The sequence below is a fragment of the Protobothrops mucrosquamatus genome, unplaced genomic scaffold, assembly GCF_001527695.2.
Source record: "Protobothrops mucrosquamatus isolate PMUCROS unplaced genomic scaffold, P.Mucros_1.0 scaffold1731, whole genome shotgun sequence".
In the NCBI taxonomy this organism is placed as follows: domain Eukaryota; kingdom Metazoa; phylum Chordata; class Lepidosauria; order Squamata; family Viperidae; genus Protobothrops; species Protobothrops mucrosquamatus.
In genome coordinates, this window is record NW_015387878.1 from 129,228 (window position 1) to 147,365 (window position 18,138).

Genomic DNA, 18,138 nt, shown 5'->3' on the forward strand with positions numbered 1-18,138 from the left:
AAAACTATTTTGTAATAGTAGAAGAATTAGAGAGATCTATGATAAGAGAAGAAAGAGTATTAATTAATGATGTATTAAATTAAGAGATGGAATATATGTGAAAATATTAGAATGTTATTCTTGCAATATTATGTGCGTTGTAGAAGGGATACCCAAAGTTTTATTAATATGTTCGTTTAAGATTAATTGGAATATGTTAATTGAAATTAGTGGAGCTAAAAAGCAGGACAGATTTATTTAGATGTAATAGTAGGGATGATTCTGTGGATTGATTGAATTTTAAGAAGAAATAGATTAAACTAAATTTGTTATATCATGTGAGGGAAATAGAGGGGGGAATTTTTTAAGGTATTAATTTTAGTTTTATATATATATATGACTTGTTTTGCTATGATTGATTACCCTTTCACCACGGTGTTTCCCTCAGCACTTTGATGTAAAAATTAAAAAAACTAATAAAATGTGTTAAATAAAAAAAAAGATAAATGTAGAAATCATGGGGTCTTTTACACTTGGAAAATGATTCAGGAGAAACTCTTTAAGAATTTCCGGGGACCCCAAATTGCACTCCAGTTCATTAAAACAGTTCATCTTTGATCTGGGTGAGAAAAATGAGATAGTTGGTTTAAGCCAGGGGTCTTCAAACTTGGCCCTTTTATGACTTGTGGACTTCAACTCCCAGAATTCCTCAGCCAGGCATGCCTGGTTGAGGAATTCTGGGAGTTGAAGTCCACAAGTCATAAAAGGGCCAAGTTTGAAGACCCCTGCTTTAAGCAGTGGCCTCATTAAAATGACTGTGGGGCTTATTTTTTAGCCATGAATAGAAATCTGAAAAAAGATGGAGGCTTTAATAAATAGATGTAGGGTGACTTTTTTACCTCATCCTTGTGAATACTCCTGAACAGGTGCTTCACTGGTAGAAGTACTGACACAGCAACCACACATTATATTGCTCCCTCATTTTTTTTCTTTAAAAAAAATAACTTCTTTAATCTGATTACAGTACATTATTCTGAAGAAAAAGTAGTTGTGAGGTTCTGGCCAGAATGAACCTTTAAACCCTGAGCAGGTTTCTTTTTTTGGGGGGGAGGTATTATAGCATAATTTTAAATGAATGAACAGCTAAGCTTAAGGTGGTGGACATCCATATATTAAACTCATTTAACAACTGTCTTGCTTAGCAATAGAAATCTTGGGCTCAATTGTGGTCGTAAGTCAAAGGCTACTTGTATGGAACGTCCATGAATTGAATCAGTTCCATCTATTCCAGCAACATATAAGTGTTAGAGCAAATGGACAATAAACTGATAGAAAGATTCACTGTCAAAGACTGCTGGGCAATTTTCTTGATTTCTTCCAAACTTTTGACCAAAAGGATAACTGAGAATTGGCAGTAACGATAAAAATATATAACAGGTTGCTGAGAACCCAGCCAACGTAATCTAAAAATGCAGATTTCCTTCTCATTATGCAAATGGTTTATGCCAGTTTATTACTCAATTGATTATTTTAAAATAAAACAACCCCTCTTTCCACTATCTTGAGGTTTAAGCTAGCATTGGCCCCAAAGATTTGTAAACATGCATTTTTTTTCCTCCCAAAATCCCTGAGCAGCTATCCGGTAACAAGTTGCTCACTTTGCTTTATATGAACCAGTGTTGATGTATAACAGTGTTTTTCACATTTGGCAACTTTTAAGATGAGTGGACTTCAACTCCCAGAATTCCCCAGGCTGCTGGAAAATTGTGGAATTTGAAGCCCACGCATCTTAAAGTTGCCAGGTTTGAATAACACTGATGTAGAACAGGGGTCTTCAAACTTGGCCCTTTTATGACTTGTGGACTTCATCTCCCAGAATTCCTCAGCCAGGCACACTGGCTGAGGAATTCTGGGAGTTGAAGTCCACAAGTTATAAAAGGGCCAAGTTTGAAGACCCCTAATGTAGAATTAATGTAGGCTGGATGGAGTCACTGAAGCAGTAGGCGTGAACTTAAATGGACTCCAGAAGATGATAGAGGACAGGAAGACATGGAGGAACGTTCATGGGGTCGCGATGGGTCGGACACGACTTTGCAATTAACAACAACAACAAATGTAGAAGGTCTGAAGAGTGGTTTTGCTCAGCGATGGAGCCCTATGATAAGAGGAAGCTTAGCCAGAGTGAGTTGTGCATCTTTTTCACACTTGCTCCATCAAAACCGGTTAGCCAAGAATGGAGGGGTTAAGGCTGGAATGTGTTTCTCCAGCTGGCTTTGCTATTATAACCAGTATGTGCTGAACTGAACTTATTTTACATTTATAACTGGTGAGATTTTTCAGGGGCTGTTTCAATGTTATGCACACTTTTGTTTACCGGTTGCTAAAGTGAAATACAGCAAGGCAGAAGAATGTAAGTGTCCAACCAGTGATTTAAATGATTATTCAAATCAGGTCATTGTTAGGTGGAGCATTTTTGCAAGTACATGTAACCCTAAGGCAGGGGCCTTCAAACTTGGCCCTTTTATGACTTGTGGACTTTAACTCCCAGAACTCCTCAGCCAGTGTGCTAAGACATGCTACATTATAACAGTAGCTACCCCTCACTCAATTTTTGTTTCAGGAGTTTGATTTGGATATCGTAGCGGTGGTAAATGACACTGTTGGGACAATGATGACGTGCGGTTATGAAGACCCCCATTGTGAAATTGGCCTCATTGCAGGTAAAATGAGGGAAATATACAGCAGACAATAGCACAGGTTTTTGCATTGTGTTTTAACATCCCTGAGCAACAGGAAGGTACAGTAGATAACTGGGATGGTGCTAATTTTCACTGATGGCCTGTAAAAGAAGAAAATGGTACAAAATGTTGATTTACCCCGGCTTTGGCTTGTACTTTTCCGGCCACGCGTTGCTGTGGCTCAGTCTGGTTAATGTTGCTGTAGCATGTGTTGCTTTTACATCCAACAGATGGCGCTGTTTTTCAAAAAAGCATGTTTTTACCTGTCACAGGTGTGACATCTATGTAATAGTAGGTATATAAAAACACGCGCGTATTCGAATGCAACATTGTATCAAAATTTCAAAGCAACCGGTGAAGAACTTTCGGAGATTTAAGATTTTGAACAAACGAACATTTACATTTTTATTTTTATATATATATAGATATAATATATATATATGATCTTGCTGATACCATCTTAAGATTGTCTGGATTTTTTCAGCCCAACAGCTATGGTTTTCCATTTCCTACATTTGAACTTCCGTGGAGAAGAATAGAATAGAATAGAATAGAATAGAATAGAATAGAATAGAATAGAATAGAATAGAATAGAATAGAATAGAATAGAATAGAATAGAACTGGAAGGGACCTTGGAGGTCTTCTAGTTCAATCCCCTTTCAAGTAGGAGAACCTATATCATCTCAGACAGGTGATTGTCCAGTCTCTTCTTAAAAATTTCCAGTGATGGAGCGCCCACGATTTCTGGTGGTAAGCTGTTCCACTGATGGATTGTCCTCACTGTCAGGAAGTTTCTCCTTAATTCCAGGTTGCTTCTCTCTTTGATCAGTTTCCAATCATTGTTTCTTGTCCTTCCCTCTGGTGCTCTGGTGAACAACCTGATCCCATCTGCCTTGTGGCAGCCCCTCAAATACTGGAATACTGCTGATGTCTCCCCTATTTCTTCTTTTGTTTAGACTAGCCAAACCCAAGTTCTGCAGCCATTTTTCATATGTTTTGGTCTCCAGGCCTTTGATCATCTTAGTTGCTCTTCTCTGAATTTTTTCCAAATAAGAACTTTTTGCTCTTTTAAAGCCTCTTTTTCTTTCTGTCTTTCAGGAACAGGCAGTAATGTGTGCTATATAGAAGAAATGAAGCACATAGAAATTATAGAAGGAGATGCAGGCAGAATGTGCATCAACACAGAGTGGGGAGGATTTGGTGACAATGGCTGCATTGATAATTTCAGGACAAAATACGATAAAGAGGTGGACTCGGGGTCTCTGAATCCTGGGAAACAAAAGTAAGGGTAGATGTTGTGGTGCCACAACCAAGATTATGGGTTTTCTCCAGAACTCAGTCTCTTCTGCTGTAGAGCAGGCAATGCAAAATATTAGAAATATAATCTGTCTCCTCCAGCTGGAAGTTTGGAGTTAATGCTCAGATGAATTTCCAGATATTGGAGCAGAAGAAGGAAAAATACAGTTTTGTTTTTTTATTCAAAGACATAATAAAGAAAAAAACTAGGAAGATTAAAAGGTATATTGTGAGCTAACATCCTTAAAGTGGATATTGCATCAATGCATCTAATGTTTCTTACAGCATTATAAAAATGTAACAACAATCACAATGGCACCTGCAAGGTCTCACTGATAAAAGGAGTGTTGCAGTGGCATCCTGCTTTGTGATGTACAATGTGTTGTGATGTAGCAATGGGCAAAAAGAAGGGGTGGGGTTTGTGTCTTGAGACAACTTGGGTCACTCTGACTATTTTTCCCCCAGTGTGGACATTCCTGAACAAACATGCCGTAATTAAAATCCTTGTCTTATGTAAATGACTGCCCTCTCATTTACAGTGTGGAGTACATTGTATTTTGAAATATAATTTTAAAAATTCTCCAAAAATTCATGTTAGAATAAAATAGTACAGAATCTCTTGAGTATAGTAATCTGCAACATAGTAATGATTGTAATTATTGTATTGCAGCTTTTTATAATAATTCCATATTGTCTAATGAAAATACAGGTAGTCCTTGACTTATGATCACAAATGGGACTGGAATCTCCATTGCTAAGCAAGCTTCAGAGAGTAGTGCCTGATTTTACGACCTTTTTTTGCCATGGTCATTAAGTGATTCACAGTGTTATGACATGAATCACAGTTTTGTTAAGTGAATCCTCCATTGATTCTGATTGTCAGAAGCCAGCTGGGAAGGATGACAATGGCAATCACATGACCTTGGGACAGTGATCCCAGGACTGTGGGAATGCTGTGACAATTGTGTGATGACTGGTCATAAGTCACATTTTTCCAAGCTGTTGTAACTTTGAGTGGTCACTAAACAAATGGTTGTAAATCAAGGACCATCTGTGTGTTAAATAACACTAGCAATATTAAAGTATTACTATTAAAATATTAAATATAGCAATAGGTAAGATTAAACGTCCTTGACCAATTCTTTGTTTGAGAAGTGTCCTTTGGTTGTTCTGAAATGTTAACAATTCTACACTGGAGAAAACAAGATTAGGGAAAGCTTTATTACACCCGCTACTTGAAGGGCCATTTATGCATAGCAATAATGAACAATCTGCTTGGTGTTATTCAAATCCAGATGTTTTTTCTTTGGTGTTAAATAGATATGAGAAAATGACCAGTGGAATGTATTTGGGTGAAATAGTGAGACAGATCTTGATAGACCTGACAAAGAGAGGACTTCTATTCAGAGGCCAGATTTCAGAATCTCTGAGAAGAAGAGGAATATGTGAAACAAAATACTTGTCTCAGATTGAAAGGTACGATTTGTGTTGCACAAACAGCGTTTTCTCTCCATTTCCTGTCTTCTACTTCTCTACCACATAGGAGATAACAAACAGCTGAATGGGATTCATGATTTATTTATATGTTTTTCTTATATAAAAAGGTAAAGACTCAGTTATGAGAGCCAGTTTGGTCTTCTCAGACACAAAGAATCAAGACTACACGTTAAGTTTCTTGCTCACGTCTATACACAGAAATCTAGTCAACCAATGGTCAGCGATAAATTGGCATTAGATAAGAGTTAACAGACGTAACTCTTGTGGGAACGTAACAACTGCAAGCTGATTCCTCTCTTGACTCTGCCCAAGGCTCTGCCTGTCCTTCGCTTACAAGTCTAATGGTTAAGCTGTTGGAGTAGGAGCAGGAAAATATGAGTTCTAGTCCTGCCTTACGTGTAGAAGTCTATGGGATGATTTTGGATCAGTCACTTTCTTAGCCATAGGAAACCTATTTCCGCAGATGTTCCCTACAAAATTGCATTGACCTGTCCAGGTGGTCACCAGAAGTTGGATCTGACTTGAATAGGGGGAGAAAGGTGATTTCTGATGAATACATGAGCATTTCCTTGAAGTTCTCTCTCTCTCTCTCTCTCTCTCTCTCTCTCTCTCTCTCTCTCTCTCTCTCTCTCTCTCTCTCATCTATCAAATCATCTATCATCTAATATATTATGAGAGAGGGAGAGAGAGGGAGGGAGGGAGGGAGAGAGAGAGAGAGACAGACAGACAGACAGACAGACTGTTTTGCAAAGGAGTTTAAATCTGTAGCCTTCCAGGTTTTAGCTTTCTGTGGCTCCTGGGAGCCCTTGTTCAGGAATATCTGGACAAGGAGATGTTTTCTTCTGCTGGTGATGGCAATGTCATCTTAAACGTTTCAAGAATTATTTTGGGTTATATTTCAGGGTGTTGTGACATAAGGTAAGAGTAGCATGTAATATTCAGACAAAGTGCCTTCTTAAATCATGGAGAACGTCTGTCTATGTCAGGGGTCTTCCAACTTGCCCCTTTTATGACTTGTGGACTTCAACTCCCAGAATTCCTCAGCCAGGCACGCTGGCTGAGGAATTCTGGGAGTTGAAGCCCACAAGTCATAAAAGGGCCAAGTTGGAAGACCCCTGGTCTATGTGGTTGCTAGGTGTCATAAATAACTTGATGGCACATGATCAATCATTCTAAATCCTGTTTAAAAAGGAACCATAGTCATAGGTGGGAAGAATATAGTGCTAAGGAACCAACATACCAGCAAAATATTTCTTAAAAAGCAGAAATGCAGCTTTCTAGTTCTTTCTAAGAAGTACTGTTTTGAGTAATCTAAAAGGGTCTGTTCCATTTTGGCTGAGCACAGTGATCGCCTTGCCCTGCTGCAAGTGAGAAGAATCCTGCAACAACTCGGGCTGGATGGGACTTGTGATGACAGCATCATTGTGAAAGAAGTGTGTGGTTGTGTTTCAAAAAGAGCTGCCCAGCTCTGTGGAGCAGGATTGGCTGCTGTTGTTGAGAAGATACGTGACAACAGGAAAGTTGAGCGCCTCAAAACTACCATCGGAGTGGATGGTACTTTATACAAGCTCCATCCACAGTGAGTATTTAAGCATCTCTTTGGTTGTAGGGATTTGTTCTTTGAGGCTAGCAAAGGAATAATGAAATATTCGGCTTAGTGGATGGGAATAAAATGGACCAACCCCTTTTTCATGCTGCAACTCACTGATCTCACATTTTTCCATTAAGAGAAGAGTAAATAGAACTTGAAAGTAAATAAGAAATGTTCCTATGCAAAGAATGAGACAACTTTTCTTTCCAAGGATTCTCCATTTCTATCCCCCTTCATGCCTCTCTATTCTTCCCTATTTAGATTACAGGTAGTCTTCGACTTACTACCCCCAAATGTTTGTTAAGTGAGTTTTGCCCTGTTTTATTACCTTTCTTTTCACAGTTGTTAAGTGAATCACTACAGCTGTTAAGTTAGTAACACAGTTGTTAAGTGAATCTGGCTTCCCCATTGACTTTGCTTGTCAGAAGGTTGCAAAAGTTGATCACATCGCCCTGGGACGAGTCAGTTGCCAAGTGTCTGAATTTTGATCACATGACCATGGGAGATGTTGCAATGGTTGTGTGAAAAATGGTCATAAGTCACTTTTTTCAGTGCTGCTGTAACATTAAACAGTTACTAAATGAACTGTTTTAAGTCAAACACTACCTGTACTTATAGTAGTGAGCCCCACTGGCACTTAACCACAGCACAAATGATTTTCTGCTATGTCCTCATAACACAACCTTCAGTCTGGCTGCAGTTTGTGATGGCAGCAGACTTAAGTTGCCTTTAATTGTACTGGTCTTGAAGAAGACCATCTAATCAGCATCAGCCCTCCAGTTTAAGGAGCAGACACTACAGAGCAGTGTTTCTCAGCCTCAAAAACTTTAAGATGTGGGGAATTCAATTCCCAGAATTCCCCAGCCAGTTTGATGGCTGAGGGATTCTGGGAACTGAAGTCCACACATCTTTAAACTGTTGAGGTTGAGAAATACTCCCATAGAGATTCCAGGAATACCACTTTATTATTATAATATAGTAACAGTATATTATAATATAATAACAGAATCAGGCACAACCATCCACTCTCCAAATTCTTTTTCCCCTTCAAATTCAGATTGTTGCACAGTTTCAATGCATAGATTAATCTTTTTATTGCCATCCGCCTGTAAAAGAGATTTTTTAAATCAATTGTCATGTACTTTTTATGAATGGAAAATTCCATGAATATGTACTCCATCAGAACCCTAAAATGGAAGCCTTCTGTTATGCCAAAGGCGGTGTAAGAATTCTTATTGTTAAAGAAATGCAATATCACTTTCATTGTTAGAAGGCAATCATGAATATTTTATATGTGTTCTGCTTCATTAATGGACCTGAAAATAGTCTTAAGAAATTTTCTAGCATCACTTAATCAGCTAAATAATTTATTTATCAAGCTTTCTTCCTATTTTTTGAAGATTTCAATATTATCCATTGAATATTTATTATATTGTATTTTATATTTTTACAATAATCTTATTAAAGTTTATAAATGCAAAGATAAAAAAATAATACAAAATAAATAAAATATAAAAATTAAGGAAAAAGAAAAGTGAAAAAAGAGAAAAAAGAGAAGAGAAAAGCAAAGCAAAAGAAGAAATATAAAATATGACTCCTTCCTTCCTCCAGACTAATATAAACAATCTGAATAATTTGACACTTTCTCCAATACTTCAATAAAAAAACTTTTCCCCATATCTCATCCTGTGTAATAATCAAGTTGCAAAAATATATGATTCAGTCCTAATCAGCAAAAGTCTACTGAGAGCTACCAGTAATATTAACGTATATATTTCAATTAAGAAATGAGGCAAAAGAATTCTCTCTCCACTTATAAACAGATCTTTTTTTTTGGTATAAATTTTATTAGTTTTTATAGGGTTAGGAATGAGGTGGGATTGGGGTTGGGGTTGGGGTTGGGATTTGGGTTAGGGTTGGGGTTGGGGTTGGGGTTTTTCCAAATAACATTCTCAATATTTAGCAAACAGCATAATGTCTGGGTTCATGTGTTTAACAAGAAATAACAGATAATAGTTAATTATCATAAATATGTTAATTAATCGCTCAATAGTCTTCTTCTTACTAATATATATTCAAAGTTACGTATCACATTCCTTTCTCTCTAACTCATGTTTCTAGCCATTGATAGAAATTATCCCATGTTCTAAAATACACTGAGTCTTCTTTCTCTTTTATCTTTAAAGAATCTGTCCATTTCTACACACTCTAAAATTTTCTTAATACTTCTTCAGTTGGTAAATTTTCATTTTTCCAATGTTTGGCAAATACAATTCTTGCTGCAGTTAGTATATGTAAAATTAAATATATACAATCTTTCTCATAATTTGCTCCTATTATTCCTAACAAAAATAATTCTGGCTTAAAATCTATTTTTTTTAAGTCATTTTCTCCAACCATAAATGTATTTTTACCCAAAATCTTTTTGCTTTTGGCATGTCCACCAGATATGATAGTAAGTACCTGGTCTTTGTTTGCATTTCCAACATTTGTTTGAAGTATTTTTAAACATTTTTGCTAATCTCCTGGTGTCATATGCCATCTGTAAAACATTTTATATAAGTTTTCTTTATATGCCACTACTTTAGTTAATTTAACATTTCTTTCCCATAACTTTTGCCAGTCTTCTAATTTTATATTATATCGAAAGTTCTTTGCCCATATTATCATCGTTTCTTTAACTTGTTCTTCCTCCATCTTTAAGTTTAACAGAAATTTATAGAGTTTCTTAATCAACTTTTCATCTGTTTTTAACAGTATCTGATCAAATTCTATCTGCTCCTTATAGAATCCCATTGTTTTAACATCTTTTTCATATCTCGTTTGAATTTGCAGATATGGCCACCATGATAGATCAATACCTTGTTCTTGTAAGTCTTGTCTGTCTTTCAATTTTCCTTCATTGTCCAAAATATCTTTATAAGTCACAACTTTGTTGTAATTAATTACATTTGGGTAAGCGAAAGCTTCCATTGTTGAAAGCCATCCAGGTGTCTTAATATAAATTTTTGTTTTTATTTTTTCCCATTCTGAAAGAAGTGCATTTCTTATAAAGTGGCTTTGAAAGTATCTATGTGTTTTATTCTTCCCATATCACAGAAAGGCATGCCAACCAATTTGTAGGTCATGCCCCTCTAGGTATAATAGTCTTTTATCTCTAAGCATTATCCATTCTTTAAGGCATGTTAAAATAGTTGCTTGGTAGTATAACGTCCAGTCCGGCAGTCCAAATCCTCCACTTTCTTCCGCTTCTTGTAGCATTTTCAGTCTAATTCTAGCTTTTTTTCCTTGCCAGATAAATTTCAATATTGTTGTATTCAGTTCATCAAAAAATGCTTTTCCCAGCCTTATAGGAATCGTTTGAAATAAAAAGAGTATTTTTGGTAAGATATTCATTTTCACTGTTGCTATCCTCCCTAGCATTGAAAGTTGTAAGTTTTTCCACTTTTCCAGATCCAATTTTATTTGTTTTAGCAATCTCACATAGTTATCTTCTTTTATTGTTACACATCTTACTGTTAGATAAACTTGCAAATATTTGACTTTTTTAACTATTTGAAGATTTGTTTTTTTTGTTAGATGATTTTTTGTTTTTGTTAGATTCTTTGTTAGCATTTTAGTCTTTTCTGTTTATTTTCAACCCTGCCACTTCTCCATTTTTTTCTATTTTCTCCATAAGTTTAGTGCTTGTTTCCAGTGGATCTTCCAATATAAAAACCAAGTCATCTGCAAATGCTTGTAGTTTATATTTTTCATCTTTTATCTCCAGTCCTTTAATTTCTATATCTTGTCTGATGTTTCTATTCAATACTTCCAGTGTTAGTATAAATAGTAATGGAGATAGTGGGCATCCCTGTCTTGTGCCTTTTTTAATGTTAAAGTTTTCTTTGAAATCTCCATTTACAATTATTTTGGCTGTTTGTTTACGATAAATTGTTTTAATTACGTTTATAAAGTTTTCTCCAAAGTCTATTTCCGCAAGTTGCTGAAACATGAATTCCCAGTTTACATTGTCAAACGTTTTCTGTGCATCAAGGAATATTAAAGCCATCTGTTTCCCTGGATGAATTTCATAGTACTCTAACACATCAAGAATCATTCTTAAATTATTTTTTATCTGTCTTTTAGGTAGAAAACCATGTTGGTCTATATGTATAAATTCGATCAAAAATTTCTTTAGTCTATCTGCTATTATTGAGGTGAAAATTTTATAGTCTACATTTAATAGCGATATTTGTCTAACTCTATAGTTTTTTATTTGCGTTAGGTCAGAGTCTTCTTTGGGTATTAAAGTAATGTTGGCTTCAGTCGATGTATTTGGTATTTTAGCCTCCAGGAGTATTTCATTACACAGTTCTTTCAAAGTAGGACTTAATACATCTTGTAATGATTTATAAAGCTCTGCAGGTGATCCATCTGGACCTGGGGTCTTATCAATTTTTTGCCTTTTTATAGCCTCTATAATCTCCATCACTGATATTTTTCCATTTAGTATATTTTGAATATTCTCTGAGATTTTTGGTAAATCTGCTTTTTTTAAATACTGCTGTATTTTTTCTTTTGGAATTTCCTCTGCTTTGTAAAGTATCTCATAATAACCTTTGATAATTTGTTAATTGTATCATTTTGAAACTGTAATTCACCTTTTGTATCTTGCAGCTTGTTTATCAGTTTTTTCTCTTTTTCTTTTTTCAGTCTACATGCTAACCATCTCCCCGGCTTGTTGGCATTTTCAAAGAAGTTCTGTTTAGCCCTTTTAATCTGTTGAGCCATTTGTTTCTTAAGTATTTTTTTTGTGGATCTATTTGTAATTCTGATTCTAACTTTCTGAATTCTTCCTTCAACTTTAACCATTGTTGTTTCTTTTCTTTATTTTTTTTAACGGTATAGGTTATAGCCAACCCTCTAAAATATCCTTTAGCCGTATCCCACACATTTTGAAGCAATGTTTCTTCTTTCTTGTTTATTTTGAAGAAAAAATCCATTTCCTTTGTCGCTAGTTGTATAAATTATTTTTCTTTCAGTATAGATTTATTCAAGGACCATCTTAATTTTTTGTTAATTCTAATAAACAGATCTTTAAAGCCTTGTCATTCAGTCCTGGTCCAAAGGAAATACCATCAACAGCTGTGAGAAACTACAACATATATATTTTAATCCTGAACAAATAGATCCACTTTATAAATAAATAAAAAGTTGATCTTTAGTCCTGTCCAATAGTGTCTCACAAATTGATTTGTTATCATTTTCTGTTTGTCTCCTTTCAGGAATAGCTTAGTAATTCCTCTCTGCCTCCTCTCAGAAAAAGTTTCATTGGTTTTACACATCCCTTTTGTAAATCCAAAAAAAAGAAGGTTTTCAAAGTCACTCTGCTGTTTTATTATTTTTTTGATCTGTTGAAGGAAAAGTCTTCATCATGGTTCAGTCCAAGCCGGGAATAAACAACATGGCGACTGCTTTAGAAAGAAGGTTGCAGTTTATTGAAGAGGAGAGCCAGACAGAAAGATGTCTCTGGCAGAAAAGAGAGGGGAAAAAAGGGCTGAGCACATGTGGGGAGTGGGTTTTTATACCCTCTGGAGCCTTTTGTTTGGAGTTGCTTCCTGTGGCAAGAACTTTGACCTGAGTCTGAGTGTGCCCTTTGGTATCTCTGTGTTAATCCTATTATGTCCTGTCTTAGAGTTTGGGTGGGATATGTAGATTTTAGGTGTCTTTGTCTTCTTGATCTTCTAGCTGGGGCCTCCATCTGCATTTCTACAGAACTGGTTTCTGCTTGGGGGAGGGAGACCTGGGGCTATTAAGAAAAACTGGGCATGCTTTTCTGCCTCTTTAAGATCCTTTGAGGAAATATATTTTTCTGCCCTTTTAATATTTCCTTCTCTGGGCGGCTGACTTCCCACAGATCCCTTTATTAAGACATCAGTTTGTTTCATTTGTAAATCCATTTTGGGCATGGTTTTCCATATCCATATCACTTTTATACTCTTAGCATTTTAAAATCCATTTTCAGGTCCACGGCATCTTTCTCCATATCACTTTTGCACCCCAGCATTTTTAAAAAATTCAAATCCACATTCAAATCTGTTTTATCCAATAAATTCTGTTGTTAATCTATATCCTTGCTTTAGTATCAAACAATCTTGTAAACAACTTCTGAGTATATTGTCCCAAATAGCCTTAATTTCTTCTACAGTCAAATAGTGTTGTTCCATTGCATTTATGGGTCTGTTCTCTTTTAAGAATATTTTTTTGTTCTTTGTGGTTCCCTCCAGCCAATCTCCCAATCAACAAAACTTTAGAGCAGAACAGAACAGAACAGAGCTGGAAGGGACTTGGGGGTCTTCTAGTCCAGCCCCCTGCTCAAGCAGGACAACCTATACCATCTCAGACAAGTGTCTGTCTAGCCTCTTCTTAAAAATCTCCAGTGATGGAGCGCCCATGATTTCTGGAGGCAAGCTGTTCCACTGCTTGATTGTCCTCACTGTCAGGAAGTTTCTCCTCAATTCCAGGTTGCTTGATCAGTTTCCAACCATTGTTTCTTGTTCTGCCCTCTGATGCTTTGGTGAATAACATGACCCCTCTTCTTTGTGGGAGCCCCTCAAATACTGGAATACTACTATCATGCCTCCCCTATTTCTTCTTTTCTTTAGACTAGCCAAACCCAAGTCCTGCAGCTCTTCTTTGTGTGTTTTAGTCTCCAGGCCTTTGATCATTAGTTGCTCTTCTCTGATTTTTTTCCAAACTCTCAACATTTTTTTTGTGGTATGGTGACCAAAATTGGTTTTTAATTTCCAGGTGTGGTCTTACTAGAGTTTTATAAAGCGATACTAATACCTCTCATGATCTTGATTCTATGCCTCTGTTTATATAACCCAGGATTGTATTAGCTTTTTTGACTGCTGCTGCACACTGCTGGCTCATAAGTGATCATCCACTAGGACTCCAAGGTCCCTCTCACAGTTACTGTTTTTAAGCCAGGTCTTGCCCACTCTGTAATTGTACCTTTGATTTTTCCTGCCTAAATGTAAAATTTTTCTTTTCTCCACATTGAAACTCATTTTGTTGGCTAGGGCCCATTGTTCAAGTTTGGCAATATCTTTTTGGATCCTGAGTTTGTCTTCTGGGGTGTTGGCTACTCCTGCCAGTTTGGTGTCATCTGTAAATTTGATGAGTTTCCCTTCAATTCCTCATCTAAGTCATTGATGAAGATATTGAAGAGTACTGGGCCTAAGATGGAACCTTGTGGTATCTCACAGCTTACTTCTCTCCATGTGGATGTAGTGCCATTGAGGACTACTCATTGAGTTTGGTTTGCCAGCCAGCTACAGATCCATCTGGTGGTGATGTTGTCTATTCCACCTTTTTCTAGCTTACCAAGGAGTAGGTCAGGGATATCAAACTCACCACGTCACTTGATGTGCCGCGACGTATCGTGACTTTTTCCTCATTGCCAGAGCTGGGGTGGGCGCGGTTTTGGCATGATGCATCCAGCCTGCGGGCCAGCAGTTTGACACCCCTGGAGTAGGCTATGGTCTACTTTATCAAATGCCTTACTGAAGTTTCCAATCCTCAGGTACTACCCCTGTGCTCCAGAATTTTTGAAACATGTGGTTCTGAGATAACATCTGCCAGCTCCTTCAGAACTCTTGGATGTAATCTGTCAGGCCCTGGTGATTTATATTTGTCAAGGTCAGATAGGTGTTCTCTTACCATTTTCTTGCTTATTTTATTTTTTTGTTTTTAATTTATTTTTTGCAATGTTTTTTTGGGTATGTTGGGCTGTGGTTTCTTTTTGTGTGAAGACTAATGTAAAGTATGAGTTAAGCAGCTTTGCTTTCTCCCTGTTGCCTGTTACCTCCTTGCCATCTTCTCTCTTTAGTGGACCTACAGTTTCCTTGACTTTTTTTCTTGTTGTTAATATGTTGGAAGAAACTTTTTTTATTATCCATGATTTCTGTTGCAAGTCTTTGTTCTGAGCCTTTGCTTTTCTGACTTCATCTTTACATATTCTGGCTGTCTGCTGATAATCGGTCTTTGTTATGTGCCCCTCTTTCCATTTTTTGCATTTGTCCTTTTTGTCTTTCAGTTTGTCACAGACATCTTTGTGCAGCCATGCTGGTTTCTTCTTGAATTTCTTGTTTTTCTTTCCCAGTGAAAGAAAGAATCCTTACAATTCAATGACTTCATATATTATTTTATATATTTTTAAACACCCCACAGGGAATATTCTTTCTAGTCCATGTAGCCTCTGAACTTTCCAAAATCCCTATTGCCTTCCCTGCTGGGAGATTCTTTATAGAGCCAAACAGGGGTGATCCTTGTCTTCTCCTTAGTCCAGAGAGGAATTCCAAGAAGCTGGTCCATTCATTTGTTGGCTCCACAAAAAATAGAGCCATGATCAGTCACTGCTGCTCTGGAAGTCTATTGTAATATAATTTTAAGTGTACTTTGGTAGATACAGCATTGTATTCTGTAGTCCAATATTAGAGATGGGACTTCATATTGGATCTTCTTAGGATGTTCTCTCAATCTTAGGAGCAAGGAGAGTCAACTAACTTGCCAACAAGAAATATTCACAACATGGAGGCATTAACTGACTGAGGGCAATTGGTATAGCCTCAGGCAAATCTGTCTTGGGTTACAGGTGGGATGTTAAGTAGGATGTTTCTTCCAGGGAGAGTTAAAGTTTCATATTTATTATGTACCCCATGACCTCATAAACCTATTATGCAAATTGGACCGGGATGTCTCCAATAAGTATATCTCTCTGTGGCATATCATTTGGCCATTGAGAAATCATTAGAAGAGGCTTTATATTATTTCAGCGATGGCTGAGGGACACCAAGAGATACTTTAAGTATGAGAGAGGTAACACTGCATAGAAGAATTGCTGGGAAAATGCTGATTTGAGTACCCGGATATGGAAGCAAATAATCCATATTTAAAAGAGCCTCTATATTCTTTTCTATAGTCTTATGATCCCCAAAGCAGAACCAAGAGGGATGTGTAGTTTGCAAATGTATTAGTCTGGGTATGTATGGCGAATGTCACTAATGCCAGAGATAGCTCTTCCCAAAGTAAGTGCATTCTTCTGCATTTCCTTTTTTTTTTTAGAAACATTTTATTGATTTTTTTCATACATTCAATAATACTTGTTCAACAAACATGTTGTCTGAGTTTTACATTCACTAATACAAATTTAATTCCTAATCCTTTATTCTTTTCTCTAGCCATTGATAAAATAAGTCCCAAGTTTGATAATATTCTGTTTCTTCTTTTTCTTTCAACCTCATAGTGAGTCTGTCCATCTCCGCACATTCTAGATTTTTTAAATTATTTCTTCATCTGATGGTATTTCTTCATTTTTCCAGTACTGTGCGAATATAATTCTTGCTGCTGTTATTACATGTAAAATCAAATATATGCTTTGTTTATCAGTCTTTTCTGGCATTATACCTAATAAAAAAAGTTCAGGTTTAAAATCTACATGTTTTCCCAACATCTTTTCTAGCCAAGTATGTATTTTCTTCCAATACCTCTTCACTTTGGCACATGTCCACCAAACATGGTAATTACCTGACTTGTCTATCTGACATGTTTTAAAACATTTTTGCTAATCTTGCTGGTGACATGTGCCATCTATAAAACATTTTAACATTCTTCTGCATTTCCATTGTATCGGGGAACAGGAAACATTTTTAGCTGGGGGGAGCCCTTCTTCCCTCTGCCTGGCCTGTAATGTTGTAATTTTAACAAAAAGGAGATTTATTTACTGGAAATACATGAGGAATGTAGAGGAGAGGGAGGTGGACACTGTGATTACGGTAATAATCTTCTAAACAAGGACTGGCAGAGCAAGAGGTAAAAAGGAGAAGGTTGAAGGGAATCCTCAGTGGAGAAGGAGCTTAGAAGCAGGCCATTTAAAGTCACATCTTCAACATTCTTAAATCCTTTGCTCTTATGAAGAACAAGCAGGGAGGCCTCACTTAATGGCTGCCCTGTTTAGCAACTGTTTAAAGACACAAAGGCACTGACAAAGTAACATTATGACTAGTCCGTGTGCTTACAACCATTGCAGCATCCCTGTGGTCAATGTGGTCGAGATTCTGGTGCTAGGCAACCAGTGGGTGACCATGTGATCACCATATCTGAGCTTCACAGCCAACTTCTGACAAGCAGAGTCAGTGGAGAAGAAATCTCAAATCGTGGTCATGTGATGTCTCGCTTAATGACTGTGGGTGATTCACTTAACCACTGTGGGAGTGCGAGAGGATCTCTTACTTAACTACTATGTCCCTTAGCAACAGAATTACCAGCCCCAAATGTGGTCATTAAGCGACAATTGCCTGTATATTTTATAATTGATGTGAGAGCAAAAGTTGCCCTCTTAACTTGGGCACACAAGGTAAAATTTTGCCCTCGCTGGATTGGGAGCATTACAAGACATTCAGAGTGTCCTGCGCACTCTGTGTTCCCCTCTCTCTAGTCTTTGCAACGTAAACAATTACATTTGCCATTGGACTGTGCAAAATATCGTATATGTCAAAATTTGCTTGTGTTTAGCTTTTCTAGGATTTTGCAAGAAACAGTGGAGGAGCTGGCACCACAATGTGATGTAACTTTTATGCTGTCTGAAGACGGAAGTGGGAAAGGAGCAGCCTTAATTACAGCGGTGGCCAAGCGGATACACCAAGTTGCTGAAAATTAAATTGATCTAACAGACCTGGGTGGGCAAGAAGGATCAACTATAAAAGTTCCTACACACAGAGTTGTGGCACGATCAATCCAAAAGGGTCCATTTCTGCAGTTGATGGCCAGAAAGAACACGGGATACCATCTGTCATGTCAACACTGATGGAGATTTTGCCTTATTTGGACACTGTTGTCCTAAGTTGCCTTATACACAACACCATACTTGATATTTCTTCACTGTGCCTAACACAATTCAAAATATTAAATGGCCAGGTTCCATATATTTGTTTTAAAGAAATCTGCTTCTTTTGAGTGTATTTATACAATCCCTGCTCTATGTCCTAATT

At 36.9% G+C, this 18,138-nt stretch overlaps 1 protein-coding gene across 2 annotated transcripts in view; it reads left to right on the forward strand.

Annotated features, from left to right (window-relative positions):
• HKDC1 (hexokinase domain containing 1) overlaps positions 1 to 17,807 on the forward strand; it is a 55,788-nt gene extending 37,981 nt beyond the window's left edge. For both annotated transcript variants that reach the window (XM_029285462.1, XM_015822971.2), the window contains exons 14-18: positions 2,600 to 2,699; positions 3,817 to 4,000; positions 5,335 to 5,490; positions 6,857 to 7,090; positions 17,663 to 17,807. In XM_029285462.1, coding sequence (XP_029141295.1) covers positions 2,600 to 2,699; positions 3,817 to 4,000; positions 5,335 to 5,490; positions 6,857 to 7,090; positions 17,663 to 17,807 — 819 coding nt within the window. The remainder of the gene's footprint in view (positions 1 to 2,599; positions 2,700 to 3,816; positions 4,001 to 5,334; positions 5,491 to 6,856; positions 7,091 to 17,662) is intronic.
• Positions 17,808 to 18,138: the final 331 nt, after the last annotated feature.